Below are 25,852 nucleotides of genomic sequence, written 5' to 3'. Positions count from 1 at the left end.
TGGATCAGGTGACCCTGAACCATCCCTTAGTTATGCTGCTATAGACGTAGACTGCTGGGGGGTTCCCATGATGCACTGAGTGTTTCTTTCTCTTTTTGCTCTGTATGCACCACTCTGCATTTAATCATTAGTGATTGATCTCTGCTCCCCTCCACAGCATGTCTTTTTCCTGGTTCTCTCCCTCAGCCCCAACCAGTCCCAGCAGAAGACTGCCCCTCCCTGAGCCTGGTTCTGCTGGAGGTTTCTTCCTGTTAAAAGGGAGTTTTTCCTTCCCACTGTCGCCAAGTGCTTGCTCACAGGGGGTCGTTTTGACCGTTGGGGTTTTACATAATTATTGTATGGCCTTGCTTTACAATATAAAGCGCCTTGGGGCAACTGTTTGTTGTGATTTGGCGCTATATAAAAAAAATGATTGATTGAATTGGTCCACCAGTTCTTAAATTGGTCCACTGGTTCTTGGTTTGCTGGTTCTTGAATTGGTCCACTGGTTCTTGAATTGGTCCACCGGTTCTTGAGATATCGGCTAACAGGTGAAAGCAGACAGATGGTTATGTCCCCTCAGGAGACGTCCCTCAGTGCTGATTTCTGCCTGCAGCAGCTCGGGGACATGTGCTGTTCTTCAGTCTGTCTTTTTATTGTCCTGTAGCGCCTCACTGAGGGTAAGAAGTGGAACAGCAGATGTGCTGGGTGGGACGTGTCCTCCCTCTGTTGTGTCTTCTTGGACAGTGGTGTTGGGTTTTCCAGGTGAGGTCATCAGTCAGGTGCAGCCCCAGAAACCTGACATCAGAGACCCGTCCCCACGGTCCCCGTCATGTGGACGGGCTGAGGGTCGGACCTGTTCCTCCATTATCCCGTAGGTGGTGTTGAGGATCTGGTTGTTATTTCTGCACCATCATGATGTTGAAAGTTTAATTATAACCAGCAAAGTTCAGACGTCCCTAAGTTTTCTGTGTTAGAGCGCCCCCTATGGGATGGTAGTCTGCACTGACCCTGGCTGGGAGACTGAAGACGTTTTGCTCTCTGATGTTCAGGACAAAATCAGACAGACAGGAAGCACTGATGAAAAGTTTAAGGTTTTCTGGCTTTTATTTTGAAAGCGGTGTTTGTTACAAAGCGTCAGCTGACTGAACGTGAGACAAAAAATAAATAGAAGGTCCAGACATCGTTTACAGTTTGTTGTTATGGCAACAGTGTGACTTCATCCACAGGAAACCTGATGGTCAGCCAAGGGTTCTGTTACCGTGACAACAGCCTGCTCAGCGAGCGTTCATTATGGTCTGCAGGTCGTTGGGCAGCGAACTCATGATGGTTTCAATAAAACCGTCCAGTTTGTCCAGAACGCCGTCCTTCACCGTCAGCTGCTGCCGCCGAGCTTTCACCTGACAAACAAACAAAGACGCAGAAAACGGACTTCTGTCAGTGGACGACGTCTCTCAGTCAGCTTCTACGAAAGTCGACGACGTCACAGCAGCTCGCGTGAAAATGGACAAAAAGACGAAAATAAAGTGTGAAGACGCTGAGCAGCAATGTGTCTCTGTCTGTGTCTCTTCTGGGCCGTGCTGCAGTCTGTCTGTGTGTCACTCTCTGTCTGTCTGTGTGTCTCTGTCACTGTCTCTGTGTCTCTTCTGGGCCGTGCTGCAGTCTGTCTGTGTGTCTGTGTCTGTCTGTATCTCTGTGTCTCTGTCTCTTCTGGGCCGTGCTGCAGTCTGTCTCTGTGTCTGTCTGTGTGTCTCTGTCTCTTCTGGGCCATGCTGCAGTCTGTCTGTGTGTCTGTGTCTCTGTGTGTCTCTGTCTCTTTCTGTGTCTCTGTCTCTGTGTGTCTGTGTCTCTTTCTGTGTCTCTATGTCTGTCTGTGTCTCTTCTGGGCCGTGCTGCAGTCTGTCTGTGTGTCACTCTCTGTCTGTGTGTCTCTGTCTCTTTCTGTGTCTGTCTGTGTCTCTGTGTCTGTCTGTGTCTCTTCTGGGCCGTGCTGCAGTCTGTCTGTGTGTCACTCTCTGTGTCTGTCTGTGTCTCTGTGTGTCTCTGTCTCTTTCTGTGTCTGTCTGTGTGTCTGTGTCTCTTTCTGTGTCTCTGTGTCTCTTCTGGGCTGTGCTGCAGTCTGTCTGTGTGTTGAGGTTTCAGTTTGTGATGTCCAACAGCAACATAAAGATGAAGCACTTCAATGTGGGACACCAGATGGAGATTAATGGTCCTCAGCAGCTGAGATCATTCAGGGCTGGTTCTGGACTCTCTGATGACGACAGCATTAATAACAGATAAATGTGTTCAAATCAAATGAAATAAAATGTCAAACGTCCTAAAAACAACCAGGGGACAAGATCAGATTGTAAACAACAACAAAAACCCTTTAATATCTTAAGAAAATTAGTTTGGTTTTTTTTTTCAAATATGTTGATATAGAAACCAGATCCACCTCACCAGCTTGTCTTTGAGTTTGAGGACCAGGTCCACGATTTCCACCTCAGACTTGTCTTTGATCCAGTCCAACAGGTCCTGTCAGATCAGACTTCAGGTCAGGTGACATCACTGAGACAACTTTCAAACAGGAAGTGGTTTACAGGCATTTGTTCAACGAGTCATAATTTGTATTTGGTGGAAAAACCAACCGGGGGGGGGGGGCAGCTGTTACCTAACAACTGATTTACAGAGCAGCTCAGGGGTAAGTTAATGACGTACAGTGGGTCAGTTAATGAGGTGCAGGGGATAAGTTAATGACGTACAGTGGATAAGTTAATGAGGTGCAGGAGATAAGTTAACGGGGTACAAAGGGTAAGTTAACGACGTACAGTGGATAAGTTAACGAGGTGCAGGGGGTAAGTTAACGAGATAGAGCGGGTAAGTTAATGACGTACAGTGGGTAAGTTAACGAGGTGCAGGGGGTAAGTTAATGAAGTACAAAGGGTAAGTTAATGACGTACAGTGGGTAAGTTAACGAGGTGCAGGGGATAAGTTAACGGGGTACAAAGGGTAAGTTGACGTACAGTGGGTAAGTTAATGAGGTGCAGGGGATAAGTTAACGGGGTACAAAGGGTAAGTTAATGACGTACAGTGGATAAGTTAATGAGGTGCAGGGGATAAGTTAACGGGGTACAAAGGGTAAGTTAACGATGTACAGTGGGTAAGTTAATGAAGTACAGCGGGTCAGTTAATGGGGTACAAAGGGTAAGTTAATGAGGTACAGCGGGTAAGTTAACGGGGTACAAAGGGTAAGTTATTGAGGTACAGCAGATAAGTTAATGGGGTACAGCAGTTCAGTTAATGGGGTACAAAGGGTAAGTTAATGAGGTACAGCAGATAAGTTCTGCTTGCCTCTACTGGTGGTTGGCTCTCACTGCGGTATTGTATCACTTCCTGTTCCGGAGCACAGCGGTGTTTTTCTGTATCTGTTAGCTGTTTAATCTGCGCAGTTAGATTGATCTAGTTATCTAGATTACGATTTGTTTCCCAGTGTAATCTTTACGTGCCTTAACTAAAGCACTCCTTCTGCTGAATCACCTCTAAATTATTTACACATTATTCACTTTGCGTGTTTTTAGGAATCCGCTAGGTTAGCGTAGCTACTAGCTCTTAGCCGATTTAGCATGGCGGCTTCTCCTGTCTCTCCCGCACTTTTCTGCTCTGGGTGTGAAATGTTTAGTTATTCCTCGGCCTCCTTTAGCAGTAACGGTACTTGTAATAAGTGTAGCTTATTCGTAGCTTTGGAGGCCAGGCTGGGCGAATTGGAGACTCGGCTCCGCACCGTGGAAAATTCTACAGCTAGCCAGGCCCCTGTAGTCGGTGCGGACCAAGGTAGCTTAGCCGCCGTTAGTTCCCCCTTGGCAGATCCCGAGCAGCCGGGAAAGCAGGCTGACTGGGTGACTGTGAGGAGGAATTGATTGATAAGTTAATTGGGTACAGCAGTTAACGGGGTACAAAGGGTAAGTTAATGAGGTACAGCAGATAAGTTAATGGGGTACAAAGGGTAAGTTAATGAGGTACAGCGGGTAAGTATGGTATCAGGGGATGACTGTATAGCTAGCTATTTACACAATAGGTATAAGTGTGTCCATATTGGTGGGATAAATTCTGAATTTTTAAAGATTACATGTGGGGCGCCCCAGGGTTCAGTCCTTGGTCCATTGCTGTTTCTTTTATATATTAATAATACATGTTGGTTTCCAAGTATGAGTTGTATTTTATTTGCTGATACAACTGTGTTTTGTAGTGGGGATCACTTGGGACAGCTTTTGGACATGATAGAGAAGGAATGACAGATATGTAAGCAATGGTTTGATTCAAATAAATTATCACTTCATCTTGGTAAAACAAAGTGTATTATATTTGGAAATAAGTTCAGGAATTTAAGTAGAAATTTAATATTACATGATGCTGAATTTGAAATTGTATTTGGATGTCACGCTGAAGTCGACAATGGCGCAGGTATGGGCTGCGAGGACAGAAGCCGAGCCACACGGTCTTGAACAGGTGGCACATCTATAAGGAGCCTCAGCAAACTAAGGCGAGCCTGGTAGATGTCGTACAGTGGCTCAGACAAAAGCACTCCAGAGGGTCATCAACACAGCCCAGAGGGTCATCGGCTGCCTTCTCCTCACTCTGGAAGAACTGCACCATTCCCGCTGCCTCAAAAAAGCCAAGAACATTATCAAGGATATCTCACACCCTGGTCACTCCCTGTTTGATCTGTTACCATCAGGCAGCTGGTAACAAATCAATTAAAACAAGGACAAACAGATTCAGATACAGATTTTACCCCACAGCAATAACCACACTCAGTAAAGCCAAAATGTAATTACTGTGGCTAGTCCGACTAGGGGATTGTGCAATGAATGTTGTATGTTTGGTTGAGTGTTCGCTGGTTGGTATTATAATTATATATATATATATATATATATAAATAAAATAATTATGCTTTTATAGTTTTCATTTTAGAGTCTTGTAGTTTTATATGACCTGAATGTTGTTGCACTGACTGGTCGAGCATTTTTAATTTCATTGTACATCTTACAATGACAATATTCTATTCTAAAGGTGGAGATTCCCCTCTGGATGGTGGCTTTCCAGAGTTGGCGGTTTTTAGAGACATTATGAGGACTGCTTTCTTCCACTTGTGAAATACGAGGTCTATTATAAAAGAAACTGACCTTTTTATTTTTTCAAAAACTATATGAATTTGAATCACGTGTGATTGTGTCAGACAAGCTTGAACCCTCGTGTGCATGCGTGAGTTTTTTTCACGCCTGTCGGTTGCGTCATTCGCCTGTGGGCAGGCTTTGAGTGAGCACTGGTCCACCCCCTCGTCGGAATTCCTTTGTCTGACTTCTTCCTGAGAGACTGGCGCTTTGCTTCATCAAAATTTTTTCTGAAACTGTAAGGCACATCCAAGTGGACACCATTCGAGAAATTCAGATGGTTTTCGGTGAAAATTTTAACGGCTGATGAGAGATTATGGAGTGTTACTGTCGCTTTAAGGACTGCCCACGGAGCCGGACGGTGTGCCGCACCCCGAGCCGCCGTCGTCAGCCTGTTTCGAGCTGAAAACTTCCAAATTTAAGGCTCTGTTGATGCAGGACGTCGTGAGAGAACAGAGAAGTTTCAGAAGAGTTCGGGATCAGCAGTTTATCTGAACATTCCACTGTTAAAGGAGATTTTGTAATGAAAGACGTGCGGACGGATTTGCGCGTCGGCACCCAGCCACTCATCGCGCGGCGCCACAGCAAAACACCTCCGTTGGAAGCATTATAGGACAAGTTGGAACATGCCCAGCTGTTAAACAATTTCTCGGATACTCACTCGACTGAAAGCCATCGAAAACCGCCTGAATCTTACTAATGGTTATCAACACGGAGGTGTTTTGCTGTGGCGCAGCGCCATGAGCGGCTGGGTGCCGACGCGCGAATCCGTCTGCACGTCTTTCATTACAAAATCTCCTTTAACAGTGGAATGTCCGGATAAACTGCTGATCCCGACCTCTTCTGAAACTTCTCTGTTCTCTCACGACATCCTGGGTCAACAGAGGCTTAAATTTGGAAGTTTTCAGCTTGAAACAGGATGACGACGTCGGCTTGGGGCGAGGTGCGCCGTCTGGCTCCATGGGCAGTCCTTAAAGCGACAGTAACACTCCATAATCTCTCATCAGCCATTAAAATTTTCACCGAAAACCGTCTGAATTTCTCGAATGGTATCCACTTGGATGTGCCTTACAGTTTCTGAAAAAATTTTGATCAAGCAAAGCGCCAGTCTCTCAGGAAGAAGTCAGACAAAGGAATTCTGACGAGGGGGGTGGACCAGTGCTTACTCAAAGCCTGCCCACAGGCGAATGATGCAACCGACAAGCGTGAAAAAACTCACGCATGCGCACGAGGGTTCAAGCTTGTCTGATATAATCGCACGTGATTCAAATCCATATAGTTTTTAAAAAAAATAAAAAGATCGGTTTCTTTTCTAATAGACCTCGTATAGTGAAGATTCGTCCCATCCTGTCTATGGCTGATGCTGAGACTTTGATTCATGCATTTATCTCTTCTAGATTGGACGACTGCAATGTTCTATTTTCTGGTTTACTACAGTCCAGCATTAGGGCTCTCCAATTGGTTCAAAATGCTGCTGCCAGACGTTTGACATGAAGCAGAAAGTTTGACCACATTACACCCATTTTGACGTCTCTTCACTGGCTTCCTGTCCCAGTGAGATCAGATTTTAAGGTTCTGTTACTAACCTATAAAATTATTCACAAACTGGCACCTCCCTATAATAATAATAATGATAATAAAGATGACTTGGATTTCTATAGCACCTTTCATGATACCCAATGTCGCTTCACAATAGTGGGAGGAGGGAGGTAGAGGTGGGGAGTTTAGGGAGGATAGATAAGAGAGAAGAGGTGTGGTTTGAGGAGCTTTTGGAACTGTGTCAGACAAGTGGCAGAACAGATGAGAGGGGGCAGGCTGTTCCAGAGGGTAGGGGCAGTTACACAGAAAGCCCTATCGCCAAAGGTTTTGAGTTTGGTGTGGGGAGTGGAGAAGAAGTCCTTGCTGGTGAAGCGCAGGGACCGTGAATGGGAGTAGGGGTGGAAGAGCTCTGTGATGTACTTGAGTGTCAGTGAGTGGAGTGATTTGTAGGTGAGGAGAAGGATTTTGCAGCTGATGCATTCTTTAACTGGGAGCCAGTAGAGTTTCTTGAGATGGGGGTGATGTGCTGGCAGTGTTTGGTATGAGGTAGCACCCTGGCAGCTGAGTTCTGGACATACTGCAATCTGTCTAGGGCCTTGTTGGGCAGCCCAGACAGGATGCCACTGCAGTAGTCCAGACGAGAGGTGATGAAGGCATGGATGAGTGGTTCAGTGACTGAGTCAGAGTGATGGCTGGAGTCTTGAAATATTACGCAGGTGGAAGAAGGCAGATTTGGTGATGCTCTTGATATGGGAACTGAACGAGAGTGTTGAATCCACAATGACACCCAGGTTCTGCATTTCAGATGTTGGGGAGGTGGTGCAGCTGTCAATGACCAGGGTGAGGTCTCCAGCCTTCTTGAGCAGGTGTGCTGGGGCCACCACCAGGAGCTCTGTCTTGTTGGTGTTAAGTTTCAGTCGGTTGTGTCATCCAAGTTTTGATATCCTGCAGACAGTTGTTGAGTTGTATTGGTGGGAGTTGCAAGGAAGGCTTGGTGCTGATGCAGTTGGGTGTTGTCAGCATAACAGTGAAAACTGAGTCCATGGTTGCAGATGATCTGACCAAGGGGGAGCAAGTAGATGGTAAGGAGGAGGGGGCCAAGGACAGATCCCTGGGGGATGCCATGATTAACTGTTGCTTTGGTGGAGTTGGAGCCTTGCAAAGTGATGTATTGTTTTCGTTAGAGAGGTAGGACTGGAACCAGGAGAGTGCAGTGTCAGTAAGGCCGATGAGCTCGGAGAGATGGGTGAGGAGGATGGAATGGGAAATGGTATAGAAGGCAGCAGAGAGGCCTTGGAGTACGAGGATGGAGACAAGGCCATTATCTGCAGCAATCAGGAAGTCGTTTGTGATTTTGATGAGAGCGGTTTCAGTGCTATGATGGGGTCTGATGCCAGATTGGAGAGGTTCAAAGAGCTCAAGGTGGGACATGTGGTGTTGTAGGTGGGCAGCCACTGCTCTTTCCAAGATCTTACTCAGGAATGGAAGGTTGGAGATCAGGCGGTAGTTGTTGGGGTCAGCTGGGTCCAGGCTTGTCTTTTTGAGTGTTGGAATCATGGCCGCCAACTTAAAGCTGGAGGGTACCACACCAGAGCTAAGTGAGGCCTTGATGATAGCAACCACCGTGGGCCAGGTGGTGGGAAGACAGGCCTTCACTAGGGTGGAGGTGGTGGAGAGGCAGCACTGTGGTGGGCAGGCAGAAATATGGTACATATTCTGCCAAGGTAGTGTGGCTGGCGGGGAGTGTGTAGGAACCTGGAGCAGAGCCACTCTATCAGAGGGTTGCGGGGCATCGGGAGGGTCAAGTAGGCGGGTGATGGTAGAGAAAAGCATTTTGGGATGCTTTTGTTGGCTGTTGATAGGTGTGGAGTAATAGAGTGCTTTTGCCTGGGTGAGAGCCTCTTTATAGCACTTGACATGGTCTCTGTAGGCTTCAAGATGGACAGTGAGGCCAGGTCTTTTGTGAAGCCTCTTGAGCCGGCACCCCATGGACTTGAGCCTCTGCAAGTCTGAGGTAAACTAGAGAGCGGGGAGGGTGTAGGAGACCGATTTGGTGATAAGTGGTGCAACAGAGTCCAGGCTGAGTGTGAGGACACTGTTGTAGTGCTCTACCAGGCCGTTGACAGTGCGGCTGGAGGGGTGGATAGAGAGGCTGGTTGCTAGGGTGTTAGCCAGTGTAGGTATGCACATACGTTTTGTATTCCTGTGTGTGATGGACCTTTTAGTCGGCTGCTTAGGGAGGGGAACAGGGACGGAGAACGGGATGGCTTGCTGTTGGGAGACAGCCAGGTCCGTGCAGCAGAGATGGGAGGGGCTTGTGCCAGCACAGCACACCAGGTCTAAAGTGTGCCCCTTGGCATGTGTCAGGCCCTGTACCTAGCTGAGCGACTTAAACCCTATGTACCGGCCCAGGCTCTGCGTTCTCAGGGTGCAGGACCACTTTGTGTCCTTAGGGTGAATAAGAAGTCTGCGGGTCAGTGAGCTTTCTCTTATCGTGCCCCTGTTCTGTGGAATGATCTCCCTGCATCAATAAAACAGTCAGATTCTCTGGAGACTTTCAAGTCCAGACTTAAGACACTTATTTTCCCTTTCGTATGGCTAGCATACTGGTATAGTATGTTACTATGCTTTTTAATCTTTTAAATGTTTTATAATCTTTTAATGATTTTTAATCTTTTAATTTATTTTATTAGGAAGCGGCTGTGTGCCGCGGCCTCAACTTTATCTAGATTCTGGGTTTTTTTGGTGAAGCGAGGGGCTGGTGGCTGACGATCACTGTGGTAGTTCTTTTGTTTTTCTTATTGCTTAATGATGACAAATTATACTGTATTTTGTATTGCATATTGTAATTGTACTGTATTTGTTGTCTTTCTGATGCCTGATTTTTTTTGTTTGTGTGGCCTTCAGGTGACTGTTATGATTTTTTTTACTTATGGTAAACGGGGTGGGTGTGTATAAGCTTTTGCTTCTGCTTACACCCTTTCAGCCACACAGGTTGAGTGTGAAATAGTTTTTTTGATCAGGGTTTTTGTGTTAAATCTGTGTGCGCCGAATAAATTCATTCATTCATAAGTTAACAAGGTACAGCGGGTAAGTTACCAAGTGCAACAGGTAAGTTAATGAGGAGCAGCGGGTACATTAATGAGATACAGGGTGTAAGCTAATGTGGTGCAGCAGGTAAATTAATGGGGTGCAGAGGGTAAGTACATAGTAAATGGACTGCACTTATATCGCACTTTTTCCATCTGCATCAGACACGCAAAGCGCTTTACAATCATGCCTCATATTCACCCCAATGTCAGGGTGCTGCTGCCATACAAGGTGCCCACTACACACCAGGAGCAACTTGCAGATTAAGGACCTTGCCCAAGGGCCCTTAGTAACTTTCCGGTCAGCCTGGGGTTTGAACTGAGGATCCTCTGGTCTCAAGCCCAACACTTAACCACAAGTGTAGTGGTGTCCAAAGTATTCCAGAAAGGGCCGAGAGGGTGCAGGTTTTCTTTGCAGCCACTGACTCCAGCAGGTGGGACGAGTTCATCAGTGAAATCATCCCAACTCCCTGCAATCCAAGAAACGGTCGCCCGCTAGCTCCAATTTTGCTACATGTGTTGTAGAGCTGGAGCACACAGTTGGTTCCGCTGAACCCAAAGTGCAGTTAAAAAGGGAACACATGGTGGGAAGTGTTCCTGCAGCATGCCAGAGAGCAGTTTAAGTACAGGGTCACTCCTGGATCATCGTAGACCACAATCCTCCAGGCTTCACTCAGAGCTGCTCTCTTACTAATGTTGGAGTTTAGTTGAAGAAGTAAGTCCTGTACAGGCCCTGAGGCCCGCCAGTGCTTGTCTCTGTATTTTGTCATGTGAAGCAGATGAGACTCTCGCTGCACAGGACGCCAGTCCCACTTCCCCAGCCTAGGCCGGTACCCGTTTACAGCTAGGTGGACTGAGACGATGCAGATTAAGTGTTTTGCCCAAGAACACAGACAGGAGGTGTGAGCAGGATTCCAACCCAGGTCTACATTTTGGCAGAGCACGTCCTGACCTACTGAGGTGTCTGCTCATAACTTTAGAAGCAGGAAATAAATCAACATGACCCTTTTGAATTTCTCCAAGTTGGTGGGTGTCGTATTGCAATTTATCACCAGAATAGTAGGGGGCGCAACGTGAAGAACATGGCAGGGACTTTGTTTCTGCCTGCTGCTGGTTGTTTTTTTTTTTTTTTTGTTGTTTTTTGTTTTCTTTTTCTGGATTAATTTGTCCCTCAACGAGCTCCACTTCTTTATGCAATCATCAACCTCCAAACCAAGGGTACAGTACGTGCAATTTCCCTCCATGAATATGAATTAATTTGAGTGTCTTTGTAGTTTTTGGACTCTGTGTTGTAAATTTGGTCATATTTGTGGACTTTTCTGCCAAACGTTTCTCTGTTTGATACATGATTGAAATATAATCGCTGGCTGCACTGCAAAAACTACTAAACTATGATGGGGGAGGAGTGAAACCGGATAAGTGACCAATCAGAGCCCTTGCGGTCTCCGTCATTTTGATGTGCAGTTTCAGGTTTTGGGAGGTGCACGTCAGACTGTGGAGAGGGTACTCAGAGATGCAGAGGGTTCTGTGTTCTACTGAGCTGCGGAGACGGAGAAGCATAAATCAGGCTTAACGCATCACCTCAGAACTGATAAACTGACTTACAGCTTCACAGATGGCCTCCAGGTGAAGACAGTCCAGTTTCTGAGTCATCTCTCTGTGCCGCTGACGATACCAGCCGTCAAAGTTTGGAGACCTGAAGAACTTCCTGAGAAACGAGCAGAAATAAAGAATTAACAAAAGTTTTCCCTCAAACACAAATGAACGTGGCAAACACTGAACCTGCTGAGAGCACGTCTGACAAATACGCCTGAACTGGATCTTGGATCACTGACTCCTTAATATCAGCGTTTACGGACATCAGCAGCCAAGTATTCTGTTTGCAGATGTACCAAAGAATCAAAGCGTCCATGTTCCTGCTCAAAATAAAGTGGTGTCTTATGGTCTGGAGTTTTCAAGATCAATTAGTTAGGCCACTTTTAAATATGTACCGGCGTTCGGCAGAAACGCGCACAACCACGTTATATTCAGCAAACATTTCCTTAATATTAAAGAAAGGGAAGCCAGAGGACCAGTGTAGCTCTTATCACCCAGCTAGTCTGACAAACGTAGATGGCAAGATTTTTTCAAAAATATTATCAAGAAGGTTAGAAAATTATTTAGCAGCACTCATTAGACCAGATCAAAGTCAAAGTCAAAGTGAACTTTATTGTCAGCAACAGGACATTACACAGAAGACTGAAATTACGTTTCCCCAGACTCCAAATGTGCAGTAACAGAGACTAAATTATACATACAACTAAATATAGACTGGACATGAGACATCACTGGGACATAAACTGCAAATAATATCAGTAACAGAACAACAATCAGCACGACATATAGACAAAGACAACAGTGAGCAGACATTTCCAGGGCTGTCATAGTGTTTCAGAATGTCGTCAGTTGAGGTTTGTTACTGGAGTACAACAATATAGTAGGTGCAATGTGGCAAACGTGCAGAGTAGCAGCATGGAGGTGAATAAGTTTGTAAAGTTTTTGTTTTTTGTGCAAAGGGATGTGCATAAAAGTAGTTTGGTGTGTGTGTGTTGGGGGTGTTATTTTCTTGCCTTTGGGAGTGAGTTTAGCAGTCTGATGGCCTGTGGGGAAGAAGCTGTTGCTGAGTCTGGTGGTCCTGCAGCGCATACTGCTGTCGTGCTTGCCAGATGGTAGGAGGGTCAACAGTTTGTTTGAGGGGTGGGCGGGGGTCTTTGATGATGTTGATGGCTCTTCTGTGGCAGCGGATGGGTACAGGTCCTGTATGGATGTTTGGGCTGACCTTGTGATCTTCTCCGCTGTTCTCACCACTCTCTGTAGCACTTTCTGGTCAGCAACATGGCAGCTGCCATACCAGACTGAGAGACTGCTGGTGAGGATGCTTTCAATGGTGCCCCTGTAGAAGGTGGTGAGTGCTGAAGGGGGGAGACTGGCACTCCTCATCCTGCGTAGGAAGTGGAGGGCATTGCTGAGCTTTCTTGACAAGGGAGGTGGTGTTGGTTGTCCATGTCAGGTCATCAGTGATGTGCACCCCCAGGAACGTGGTGCTTTTCACTGATTCCACAGCACTGCATTGATGGTGAGAGGTGTGTGAGGCTTGTGATTCTTCCTGAAGTCCACCGTTATTTCCTTTGTTTTGATGACATTGAGGTGCAGGTTGTTGATGTCACACCAGTTGATGAGATGGTTGTACCGCCTCTCTGTAGGCTGAGTCGTCATCGTTGCTGATGAGGCCCACTACTGTTGTGTCATCTGCAAACTTGATGATGTGGTTTTGAGTTGTGTCTGGCACAACAGTCATGGGTCATCAGAGTGAACAGCAGAGGGCTCAACACACATCCCTGGGGGACCCCTGTGTCATGATGAACCCTCACCCATATTGGCCTCTCTTCATTGGCTTCCTGTTAATTCTAGAATAGAATTTAAAATTCTTCTTCTTACTTAGAAGGTTTTGAATAATCAGGTCCCATCTTATCTTAGGGACCTCATAGTACCATATCACCCCAATAGAGCACTTCGCTCTCAGACTGCAGGCTTACTTGTAGTTCCTAGGGTTTGTAAGAGTAGAATGGGAGGCAGAGCCTTCAGCTTTCAGGTTCCTCTCCTGTGGAACCAGCTCCTGCTATAGACGTAGACTGCTGGGGGGTTCCCATGATGCACTGAGTGTTTCTTTCTCTTTTTGCTCTGTATGCACCACTCTGCATTTAATCATTAGTGATTGATCTCTGCTCCCCTCCACAGCATGTCTTTTTCCTGATTCTCTCCATCAGCCCCAACCAGTCCCAGCAGAAGACTGCCCCTCCCTGAGCCTGGTTCTGCTGGAGGTTTCTTCCTGTTAAAAGGGAATTCTTCCTTCCCACTGTCGCCAAGTGCTGCTCACAGGGGGTCGTTTTGACGTTGGGGTTTTTTCCGTAATTATTGTATGGCTTTGCCTTACAATATAAAGCGCCTTGGGGCAACTGTTTGTTGTGATTTGGTGCTATATAAATAAAATTGATTTGATGGCGGTCTGCGAGGAGTTTTTGCCCACTCTTACTGTCTGTGGTCTGTTGGTGAGAAAGTCCAGTAGCCAGGTGCAGAGTGGGGTGCTGATGCCTATAGCACTCAGTCTGTTCACCAGGTGTTGTGGATGACTGTGTTGAAGGCAGAGCTGAAGTCAACGAACAGCATCCGCACGTAGCTGTCTTTGTTCTCTAGATGAGCCAGTCTGAGGTGAAGTGCTGCTGCTATGGCATCATCAGTACAGCGCTTGGGACGGTACGCAAACTGGAATGGGTCAAGAGTGGCGGGTAGGCTGGATGTTATGTGAGCCTTGACCAGCCTTTCAAAGCACTTCATCACAATGGGAGTGAGTGCTATGGGCTGGAGTCATTCAGGGTTCTTGCTGGAGATTTCTTGGGTAGCGGTATGATGGTGGTGGCTTGAAGCATTCTGGTATGATGGCTTGGCTCAGAGAGATGTTGTAGATATCTGTGAGAACATCTGTAAGTGAGTCAGCACAGTCTCGAAGCACACGTCCAGGTATATTATCAGGGCCGGCAGCCTTCCTGGGGTTCACCTTTTCAAGGGTCCTCTGCACATCAGCCAGGTCCAGTTGAAGTGTTGCATTGTCCAAGCAGTGAGGGGCTTTTGTTGGAGTGGTGGTGTTGTTTTCTTCAAAACGACTGAAGAAGACATGAGTTAAGAAAGTCCTCACAGGGTATGGGTGGGCCGATAGTCTGTACTGACTGAATGCCTTGCCATAGGCGTCTGGGGTCTTTTGTGTCAGTGAATGTGATTGGATCTTCTGTCCATAGGCACGCTTGGCTGCTCTCATGCCCCAGGTTCAAGTTGGCCCTCGCTGATCTGAGGGCTTCCTTGTCTCCAGACTTGAAAGCAGTGTTCCGTGCTCTCAGGAGCTCATGCACCTCCCTGGTGAACCGGGCTTGTCATTTGCCCTTGTGGTGATGTGTTTTATGACAGTCACATCTTCCATGCATTTGGATATGTCGCCTGTCACAGACCTCAGTGTATTCCGTTATGTTGACATGCTGGTTGGAAGTGGCGGCCTCTCTGAACAACATTCCATTCTGTGCAGTCAAAACCAGTCTTGTAGTGCTGAGGTGGCCCCTTCTGGCCAAGTTTCGATCTGTTTCACAGAAGGTTTGCACCTCGTTAGCAGTGGTCAGTAGGCTGGAATGAGCCTGATAGAGAGGTGGTCTGAGTTTCCCAGGTGGGGGTGGTGAACAGTTCTGTATGCCTGTATACACCTGGTCAAGAATGTTTTCCTCCCCTTGCTGCAAAATCCACGTTTGTGATAGTGAGGGAGTACTGTTTTCAATTCAGCTTGATTGAAATCACCCGTGATTATGTTAGCAGCATCCGGATTTGAGTCCTGCATTGAGCTCACAGACTGATACAGTGTAGAGAGTGCATCCTTTGTGTTTGCGCTGTGCGGCAAATACACAGCTGTTACAGTGACAACTGAAAACTCTCTCAGTAAGTATATTGGACGGCACTTGACGAGTTAGAAACTCTATGTCCTCAGAACAGTGGCTTGAGATGACTTTAACATTAGTACACCAGTTGTTGTTGATGAAAATGCACACACCACCACCTCGTGATTTACCACTGAGAACTTGACTTCTGTCTGCCCGGAACGATGTTAGACCGTCCACCTGAATGGCGTTGTCTGGGACAGTGTGGCTAAGCCATGTCTCTGTGAGGATGATGGCACTGCAGTCTCTCACCTTCCTTTGTGTTGTTAGATCCAATCTGAGGTAGTCCATTTTGTTTTCCAATGAACGAACATTGGAGAGCAGAATCGAAGGAAGTGCAGATCTGTACGGCTTCGCTTTTAGTCTGGCACTGATACGCGCTCAGCAGCCCCGCTTGCTAGCTCTAGCACAACTCTTGCGGCGTATGCTAGCTCTCTCCCACTGCTTGCATCGCCTCCTGGCGTCGGCTGGTGGCAGGAGGAGAGTCCGCTGCTTTGCAGGCCCCTGAGTTTTGCCAGTGTAGGATTTCTAGCTCGCTGAGTGCATCAGGTTCCAAAGCCCATGTAACTCCGGAAAGATCGTATGAAAAGTTGGAGTTACGGAGTCCGAGTAGTAGGCTTCTGTTGTAGACTCTTTTTGTACAAGACTGAGACGAAACAGATGGCACATTTAACAAAAAATGCACATCGCTATCGGGAACTGAAGTAGCCACTGCCAGTACGGGCGCAAAACCCATCAGACGTCATGCAAAAAGAATGATTTAAATATCCAAAGGACACTGGATTACTTCATCGCATCTAAACAAATGACTATGGCTGCCAGGAGTTAAGGTTTTGTAAGTCTCAGTGGGCAGTCACCAGCCCAGTAGGTGGTGGTAAATGCACCTTAAGCTGGTGCTGTCCACCACTGGATCTGAAAGAAGAAGAAGTGTTATGCCCACTTGACACAAACACATAAACGGACTACAACTGATAAACAATAAAGTTTATCAGTTTGAACATTAAATATCTTGTCTTTGTGGTGTATTCAATTGAATATAGGTTGAAGAGGATTTGAAAATCATTGTATTCTGTTTTTTATTTACATTTTACACAACGTCCCAACTTCACTGGAATATGGGTTGTACCTAGCTGACCTAATTAAACCTTACGTACCGGCCCAGGCTCTGCACTCTGTGTGCAGGACTACTTTGTGTCCCTAAGGTGAATAAAAGTCTGTGGGTCACAGAGCTTTCTCTTATCGTGCCCCTGTTCTGTGGAATGATCTCCCTGCATCAATAAAACAGTCAGATTCTGTGGAAACTTCAAGACCAGACTTAAGATGCACTTATTTTTCCTTTCGTATGGCTAGTATACTGGCATAGTATGTTACTACGCTTTTTACCCTTTTAATTCATTTTATTAGTAATTGGAGCATGCCGCGGCCTCAACTTTACCGAAATTCTGGGTCTTTTAGTGAAGCTTAGGGCTAGTGGCCGGCGATCACCTTAGTATTTCTTCTGTTTTTCTTGTTGTTTAATGCTGACAAATTATACTGTATTTCTTGTCTTTCTGATGCCTGATTCTGTTTTTTTCTCTCTGTTTAAGGTTCAGCTCCATCCAGAGATGGTTGTGGTATTTGTGCTGGAGACCTCCTGTCCTGTGCACCAACAGCATTTCCTGTATATTTTTTCTGTGAATTGTTCTGTAATTATGTTGTATCATGGCCCAAGCAGAGGGTCACCCCTTTGAGTCTGGTCTGCTTGAGGTTTCTTCCTCAGAGGGAGTTTTTTCCTTACCACTGTTGCTCTGGGGGTTGGTAAGGTTAGACCTTACTTGTGTGAAGCACCTTGAGGCAACTCTGTTGTGATTTTGAGCTATATAAATGAAAATAAACTGAAATTTCAACAACAGAAACTTCTGTATTCGGGAGATCAATAGATTTGTTGAATGATCAATGTAATTTACAACAACAGTAAATAATATGTTTATGTCACCGACATTAAAGAGCGAAGCGCCTCACCTAATGTCACTGAGGTCCACCAAATTTTTTTTTTTTTTTTTTTTAGTAAAATAGTTCTGGGGAGCTTCAGTGCGGCTAAAACCCGCCCGCCGTGAGGGGGCGTTCCCAGACCCCCCCACCCCAACCAGGGCTTTAGTCACCACCACCATTACAACATTTTTGTTTATTTGCCTCTCACATTTCTGGAAGTCCCTCCCTCGGGGAAATTGAGGTTTGTTTTGTAGTCATATCATTATCGGCACAAGACAAAGTTCTGACCCCGCCAGATTGAAAGATTGTCAACAAAGATGAGTCACTCTCTGCCTTAAACAGATGGCTATTGTCAACAAAGATGAGTCACTCTCTGCCTTAAACAGATGGCTATTGTCAACAAAGATGAGTCACTCTCTGCCTTAAACAGATGGCTATCTCTAACACGTTCATGGGGGAGAGACGGAAATAAATTAAAGAAATAAATAATACACAATCTGACAGATAGGCGACACAACAGTTGCCTCTTGCTTTATTATCACAAGTCAGAACGCTCTCAGCGCCAGCTTCAACAAAGACTGTCAACAAAGATGAGGTCACTCTCTGCCTTAAACAATGGCTATAATGTGTTCACGGGGACAGATGGAAAAATAAATAAATAAATAAAAACAGTCTGACACATGTGACCCACAGACGATGTCACAGAGCCACTAGGTATTAAAAACCAGCTTAATTGTTTTCTTTGTGCTTCATTGGCCTCTACTGGTGGTTGGCTCTCACTGCGGTATTGTATCACTTCCTGTTCCGGAGCACAGCGGTGTTTTTCTGTATCTGTTAGCTGTTTAATCTGCGCAGTTAGATTGATCTAGTTATCTAGATTACGATTTGTTTCCCAGTGTAATCTTTACGTGCCTTAACTAAAGCACTCCTTCTGCTGAATCACCTCTAAATTATTTACACATTATTCACTTTGCGTGTTTTTAGGAATCCGCTAGCTTAGCGTAGCTACTAGCTCTTAGCCGATTTAGCATGGCGGCTTCTCCTGTCTCTCCCGCACTTTTCTGCTCTGGGTGTGAAATGTTTAGTTATTCCTCGGCCTCCTTTAGCAGTAACGGTACTTGTAATAAGTGTAGCTTATTCGTAGCTTTGGAGGCCAGGCTGGGCGAATTGGAGACTCGGCTCCGCACCGTGGAAAATTCTACAGCTAGCCAGGCCCCTGTAGTCGGTGCGGACCAAGGTAGCTTAGCCGCCGTTAGTTACCCCCTGGCAGATCCCGAGCAGCCGGGAAAGCAGGCTGACTGGGTGACTGTGAGGAGGAAGCGTAGCCCTAAACAGAAGCCCCGTGTACACCGCCAACCGTTCACATCTCTAACCGTTTTTCCCCACTCGACGACACACCCGCCGAGGATCAAACTCTGGTTATTGGCGACTCTGTTTTGAGAAATGTGAAGTTAGCGACACCAGCAACCATAGTCAATTGTCTTCCGGGGGCCAGAGCAGGCGACATTGAAGGAAATTTGAAACTGCTGGCTAAGGCTAAGCGTAAATTTGGTAAGATTGTAATTCACGTCGGCAGTAATGACACCCGGTTACGCCAATCGGAGGTCACTAAAATTAACATTAAATCGGTGTGTAACTTTGCAAAAACAATGTCGGACTCTGTAGTTTTCTCTGGGCCCCTCCCCAATCAGACCGGGAGTGACATGTTTAGCCGCATGTTCTCCTTGAATTGCTGGCTGTCTGAGTGGTGTCCAAAAAATGAGGTGGGCTTCATAGATAATTGGCAAAGCTTCTGGGGAAAACCTGGTCTTGTTAGGAGAGACGGCATCCATCCCACTTTGGATGGAGCAGCTCTCATTTCTAGAAATCTGGCCAATTTTCTTAAATCCTCCAAACCGTGACTATCCAGGGTTGGGACCAGGAAGCAGAGTTGTAGTCTTACACACCTCTCTGCAGCTTCTCTCCCCCTGCCATCCCCTCATTACCCCATCCCGTAGAGACGGTGCCTGCTCCCAGACACCAATAACCAGCAAAAATCTATTTAAGCATAAAAATTCAAAAAGAAAAAAATAATATAGCACCTTCAACTGCACCACAGACTAAAACAGTTAAATGTGGTCTATTAAACATTAGGTCTCTCTCTTCTAAGTCCCTGTTGGTAAATGATATAATAATTGATCAACATATTGATTTATTCTGCCTAACAGAAACCTGGTTACAGCAGGCTGAATATGTTAGTTTAAATGAGTCAACACCCCCGAGTCACACTAACTGTCAGAATGCTCGTAGCACGGGCCGGGGCGGAGGATTAGCAGCAATCTTCCATTCCAGCTTATTAATTAATCAAAAACCCAGACAGAGCTTTAATTCATTTGAAAGCTTGACTCTTAGTCTTGTCCATCCAAATTGGAAGTCCCAAAAACCAGTTTTATTTGTTATTATCTATCGTCCACCTGGTCGTTACTGTGAGTTTCTCTGTGAATTTTCAGACCTTTTGTCTGACTTAGTGCTTAGCTCAGATAAGATAATTATAGTGGGCGATTTTAACATCCACACAGATGCTGAGAATGACAGCCTCAACACTGCATTTAATCTATTATTAGACTCTATTGGCTTTGCTCAAAAGTAAATGAGTCCACCCACCACTTTAATCATATCTTAGATCTTGTTCTGACTTATGGTATGGAAATAGAAGACTTAACAGTATTCCCTGAAAACTCCCTTCTGTCTGATCATTTCTTAATAACATTTACATTTACTCTGATGGACTACCCAGCAGTGGGGAATAAGTTTCATTACACTAGAAGTCTTTCAGAAAGCGCTGTAACTAGGTTTAAGGATATGATTCCTTCTTTATGTTCTCTAATGCCATATACCAACACAGTGCAGAGTAGCTACCTAAACTCTGTAAGGGAGATAGAGTATCTCGTCAATAGTTTTACATCCTCATTGAAGACAACTTTGGATGCTGTAGCTCCTCTGAAAAGAGAGCTTTAAATCAGAAGTGTCTGACTCCGTGGTATAACTCACAAACTCGTAGCTTAAAGCAGATAACCCGTAAGTTGGAGAGGAAATGGCGTCTCACTAATTTAGAAGATCTTCACTTAGCCTGGAAAAAGAGTCTGTTGCTCTATAAAAAAGCCCTCCGTAAAGCTAGGACATCTTTCTACTCATCACTAATTGAAGAAAATAAGAACAACCCCAGGTTTCTTTTCAGCACTGTAGCCAGGCTGACAAAGAGTCAGAGCTCTATTGAGCTGAGTATTCCATTAACTTTAACTAGTAATGACTTCATGACTTTCTTTGCTAACAAAATTTTAACTATTAGAGAAAAAATTACTCATAACCATCCCAAAGACGTATCGTTATCTTTGGCTGCTTTCAGTGATGCCGGTATTTGGTTAGGACTCTTTCTCTCCGATTGTTCTGTCTGAGTTATTTTCATTAGTTACTTCATCCAAACCATCAACATGTTTATTAGACCCCATTCCTACCAGGCTGCTCAAGGAAGCCCTACCATTATTTAATGCTTCGATCTTAAATATGATCAATCTATCTTTGTTAGTTGGCTATGTACCACAGGCTTTTAAGGTGGCAGTAATTAAACCATTACTTAAAAGCCATCACTTGACCCAGCTATCTTAGCTAATTATAGGCCAATCTCCAACCTTCCTTTTCTCTCAAAAATTCTTGAAAGGGTAGTTGTAAAACAGCTAACTGATCATCTGCAGAGGAATGGTCTATTTGAAGAGTTTCAGTCAGGTTTTAGAATTCATCATAGTACAGAAACAGCATTAGTGAAGGTTACAAATGATCTTCTTATGGCCTCGGACAGTGGACTCCTCTCTGTGCTTGTTCTTTAGCCTCAGTGCTGCTTTGTACTGTTGACCATAAAATTTTATTACAGAGATTAGAGCATGCCATAGGTATTAAAGGCACTGCGCTGCGGTGGTTTGAATCATATTTGTCTAATAGATTACAATTTGTTCATGTAAATGGGGAATCTTCTTCACAGACTAAAGTTAATTATGGAGTTCCACAAGGTTCTGTGCTAGGACCAATTTTATTCACTTTATACATGCTTCCCTTAGGCAGTATTATTAGACGGTTATTGCTTAAATTTTCATTGTTACGCAGATGATACCAGCTTTATCTATCCATGAAGCCAGAGGACACACACCAATTAGTCTAAACTGCAGGATTGTCTTACAGACATAAAGACATGGATGACCCTCTAATTTCCTGCTTTTAAACTCAGATAAAACTGAAGTTATTGTACTTGGCCCCACAAATCTTTAGAAACATGGTGTCTAACCAGATCCTTACTCTGGATGGCATACCTGACCTCTAGTAATACTGTGAGAAATCTTGGAGTCATTTTGATCAGGATATGTCATTCAAAGCGCATATTAAACAAATATGTAGGACTGCTTTTTTGCATTTACGCAATATCTCTAAAATCAGAAAGGTCTTGTCTCAGAGTGATGCTGAAAAACTAATTCATGCATTTATTTCCTCTAGGCTGGACTATTGTAATTCATTATTATCAGGTTGTCCTAAAAGTTCCCTAAAAAGCCTTCAGTTAATTCAAAATGCTGCAGCTAGAGTACTGACGGGGACTAGAAGGAGAGAGCATATCTCACCCATATTGGCCTCTCTTCATTGGCTTCCTGTTAATTCTAGAATAGAATTTAAATTCTTCTTTCTTACTTATAAGGTTTTGAATAATCAGGTCCCATCTTATCTTAGGGACCTCGTAGTACCATATCACCCCAATAGAGCGCTTCGCTCTCAGACTGCAGGCTTACTTGTAGTTCCTAGGGTTTGTAAGAGTAGAATGGGAGGCAGAGCCTTCAGCTTTCAGGCTCCTCTCCTGTGGAACCAGCTCCCAATTCAGATCAGGGAGACAGACACCCTCTCTACTTTTAAGATTAGGCTTTAAAACTTTCCTTTTTGCTAAAGCTTATAGTTAGGGCTGGATCAGGGTGACCCTGAACCATCCCTTAGTTATGCTGCTATAGACGTAGACTGCTGGGGGGTTCCCATGATGCACTGTTTTCTTTCTCTTTTTGCTCTGTATGCACCACTCTGCATTTAATCATTAGTGATCGATCTCTGCTCCCCTCCACAGCATGTCTTTTTTCCTGGTTCTCTCCCTCAGCCCCAAACCTCCAGCAGAAGACTGCCCCTCCCTGAGCCTGGTTCTGCTGGAGGTTTCTTCCTGTTAAAAGGGAGTTTTTCCTTCCCACTGTAGCCAAGTGCTTGCTCACAGGGGGTCGTTTTGACCGTTGGGGTTTTACATAATTATTGTATGGCCTTGCCTTACAATATAAAGCGCCTTGGGGCAACTGTTTGTTGTGATTTGGCGCTATATAAAAAAATTGATTGATTGATTGATTGATTAAATTTAATTGTTTGGGCACGATACACTGAATGAGTGAAGTCTGAGATGCATTTTCAGTCTGAGTACTCCGTCTGTGAGGTTATAGCAACATGATTACTGTCATGCTGATGACATGCAGCTATACTGCAGACGCCCACTGACGGTCTGGAATGAATTTGAAGCCTGTGTGATGAAAGAGACGGCCGGCTTTGTCCAATATATAAATTCACATCATACATGACCATTACCAGTAGATTCTTCTGCAAAAAACGTAAAAGTCTTTGACCTGTCATTATCTTTTGATTTACATATTAGGAACTGACTGAACACAAATGCAACATTATTTGTCGAATAAATAATCAGCTGTGGTTTTGGACACAGATGGACAAACTCACAAGCAGCTGTGGCGTGGCGATGCGTTCCTCCGCGTTGACAGTCAAAGGTTTAGGTGGCGTGGCGATGCGTTCCTCCGCGTTGACAGTCAAAGGTTTAGGTGGCGTGGCGATGCGTTCCTCCGCGTTGACAGTCAAAGGGTTAGGTGGCGTGGCGATGCGTTCCTCCGCGTTGACAGTCAAAGGGTTAGGTGGCGTGGCGATGCGTTCCTCCGCGTTGACAGTCAAAGGGTTAGGTGGCGTGGCGATGCGTTCCTCCGCATTGACAGTCAAAGGTTTAGGTGGCGTGGCGATGCGTTCCTCCGCATTGACAGTCAAAGGTTTAGGTGGCGTGGCGATGCGTTCCTCCGCATTGACAGTCAAAGGTTTAGGTGGCGTGGCGAAGCGTTCCTCCGCATTGACAGTCAAAGGTTTAGGTGGCGTGGGGATGTTCCTCCGTGTTGACAAAGGTTTAGGTGACATGGCGATGCGTTCCTCTGTGTTGACAGTCAAAGGTTTAGGTGGCGTGGGGATGTGTTCCTCCGTGTTAACAGTCAAAGGTTTAGGTGACGTGGCGATGCGTTGCCCCGTGTTGACAGTCAAAGGTTTAGGTGACGTGGCGATGCGTTCCTCTGTGTTGACAGTCAAAGGTTTAGGTGGAGTGGGGATGTGTTCCTCTGTGTTGACAGTCAAAGGTTTAGGTGGAGTGGGGATGTGTTCCTCTGTGTTGACAGTTAAAGGTTTAGGTGACGTGGCGATGCGTTCCTCCGTGTTGACAGTCAAAGGTTTAGGTGGAGTGGGGATGTGTTCCTCTGTGTTGACAGTCAAAGGTTTAGGTGACGTGGTGTTCCTCCATGTTGACAGTCAAAGGTTTAGGTGGAGTGGGGATGTGTTCCTCCCTGTTGACAGTTAAAGGTTTAGGTGGCGTGTGGCTTAGTGGTAAGCACTGTTGCCAACCACCAGGTCGTTCCCATGGTGATGGCACAACGACAGCTCTAAACCGTTGTGGTACCTTTTGAACTCCTCTTGCTGCTACCTTGAAGGTGATCCTGGGTATTTGGGAAGGGGTCCTGTCAGATGACACAGTCAAGATTCACTGTGACGACTCTGATGTGGCATATCCTTGGACCGGTGTCAAAGACCGAACGGTCCCCCTAAAAATCTGGCTGCCCTGCCTTCACTGCAGATACGTCATTTCGAACCACAGCAGCTCATCTGAGTCTGACTCTCTGAGTCTGACTCTCTGCACCCAAAGCCATCAAAGGGAATCATGTCATTATTAACCATCAGATGACAAAGTAAAATCTCTTAAATCATTCAGTCAGTTTGAAGCAGAAAACGAGGCGACAAACAGTGAATTGCTGCTGACACTCAGAAATGACGATGGTGACAGCCTTACGATAAATATGAATGAAATTGGTCAACTGGTTCTTGGGATGTTGCCCGAACAAGCGAAAACGGACGGACGGACATGCTGATCGCTCGCTATACCCCCCCCCCCCCCACAATTCATACTGGGAGGATAAAAATGTGGTTTATAAAAGAAACATGGAACTTTTGTGCAACAAACTTACCTGTATAGCCCCGCCCAGTCACCTCCCAGCACTGACGTCAGCTTAGGACCCGTCTGATCCAGCGTGGACATGAAGTCGTCCTGACTAAACACTCGGACCTGAGGGGGAGTCTGAGGACACAAAGGATTCAGATGGCCTTCAGAGTCACTAAAGTCTTTTCTGTGATGCTCTGATAATTCGCTGTTACCTTCCAAGGCATCACAGACCTCTGCAGCGGCATCAGAGCAGCCATGTAGCGCTCCTGAGACACGACACAAAGTCAAATCCGGTCAAAGTTCAAGCAGCTAAAGCACAAAAACATGTCCTCTCTGACGCCAGGCTTGCGATGACCGACAGGCGTTCGGTGGTGATTTCGGGCTCATGTTGAACGACGGGCGTTCGGTGGTGATTTCGGGCTCATGTTGAACGACGGGCGTTCGGTGGTGATTTCGGGCTCATGTTGAACGGCAGGCGTTCGGTGGTGATTTGAGGCTCGTGTTGACCGACAGAAGTTCAGTGTTGATTGATGAGCATTCGGTGTTGATTTCGGGCTCGTGCTGACCGACGGGTGTTCGGTGATGATTTCGGGCTCGTGTTGACCGACAGGAGTTCACTGTTTATTGATGAGCATTCGGTGGTGATTCGGGCTCATGGTGAAAACAGGCGTTCGGTGATGATTTTGGGCTCGTGTTGACCGACAGGAGTTCAGTGTTGATTGATAAGCGTTCGGTGTTGTTTTCGGGCTCATGTTGACTGACAGGCGTTTTAATCCGAATTTTGGGCTTGTGTTGACTGAGAGGTGTTGGTGTTGATTCAGTTTGTTGTGATTTGGCGCTATATAAAAAAAATGATTGATTGAATTGGTCCACCAGTTCTTAAATTGGTCCACTGGTTCTTGGTTTGCTGGTTCTTGAATTGGTCCACTGGTTCTTGAATTGGTCCACCGGTTCTTGAGATATCGGCTAACAGGTGAAAGCAGACAGATGGTTATGTCCCCTCAGGAGACGTCCCTCAGTGCTGATTTCTGCCTGCAGCAGCTCGGGGACATGTGCTGTTCTTCAGTCTGTCTTTTTATTGTCCTGTAGCGCCTCACTGAGGGTAAGAAGTGGAACAGCAGATGTGCTGGGTGGGACGTGTCCTCCCTCTGTTGTGTCTTCTTGGACAGTGGTGTTGGGTTTTCCAGGTGAGGTCATCAGTCAGGTGCAGCCCCAGAAACCTGACATCAGAGACCCGTCCCCACGGTCCCCGTCATGTGGACGGGCTGAGGGTCGGACCTGTTCCTCCATTATCCCGTAGGTGGTGTT

General features: G+C 45.8%; 1 protein-coding gene across 1 annotated transcript; it reads right to left on the bottom strand.

The window, feature by feature from the left end:
- Positions 1 to 1,062: 1,062 nt before the first annotated feature.
- Positions 1,063 to 24,822, bottom strand: LOC117504184 (protein DENND6B-like). Its single transcript, XM_034163575.1, has 5 exons — positions 24,757 to 24,822; positions 24,570 to 24,679; positions 11,363 to 11,465; positions 2,419 to 2,493; positions 1,063 to 1,379 (listed from the first exon to the last, which is right to left on the bottom strand). Exons 1-5 carry the CDS (start codon positions 24,799 to 24,801, stop codon positions 1,257 to 1,259), a joined length of 456 nt encoding a protein of 151 aa, XP_034019466.1. The 5' UTR covers positions 24,802 to 24,822; the 3' UTR covers positions 1,063 to 1,256.
- Between the last annotated feature and the right edge of the window lie 1,030 nt (positions 24,823 to 25,852).

This window comes from Thalassophryne amazonica, chromosome 22, assembly GCF_902500255.1.
Source record: "Thalassophryne amazonica chromosome 22, fThaAma1.1, whole genome shotgun sequence".
In the NCBI taxonomy this organism is placed as follows: domain Eukaryota; kingdom Metazoa; phylum Chordata; class Actinopteri; order Batrachoidiformes; family Batrachoididae; genus Thalassophryne; species Thalassophryne amazonica.
Note: the sequence above shows the minus strand (reverse complement) of the source record. Positions and strands in the feature narration are given on the sequence as shown.

Bases quoted from the DNA above. Each gene is read 5' to 3' on its own strand.
- LOC117504184 (XM_034163575.1), bottom strand. From the start codon at position 24,801: ATGGCTGCTCTGATGCCGCTGCAGAGGTCTGTGATGCCTTGGAAG. The intron at 11,466-24,569 runs GTAAGTTTGTTG...CTCGTTTCTCAG, and splicing joins GACTGGGCGGGGCTATACAG to GAAGTTCTTCAGGTCTCCAA. The intron at 1,380-2,418 runs GTGAGGTGGATC...TTTGTTTGTCAG, and splicing joins TCAAACTCAAAGACAAGCTG to GTGAAAGCTCGGCGGCAGCA.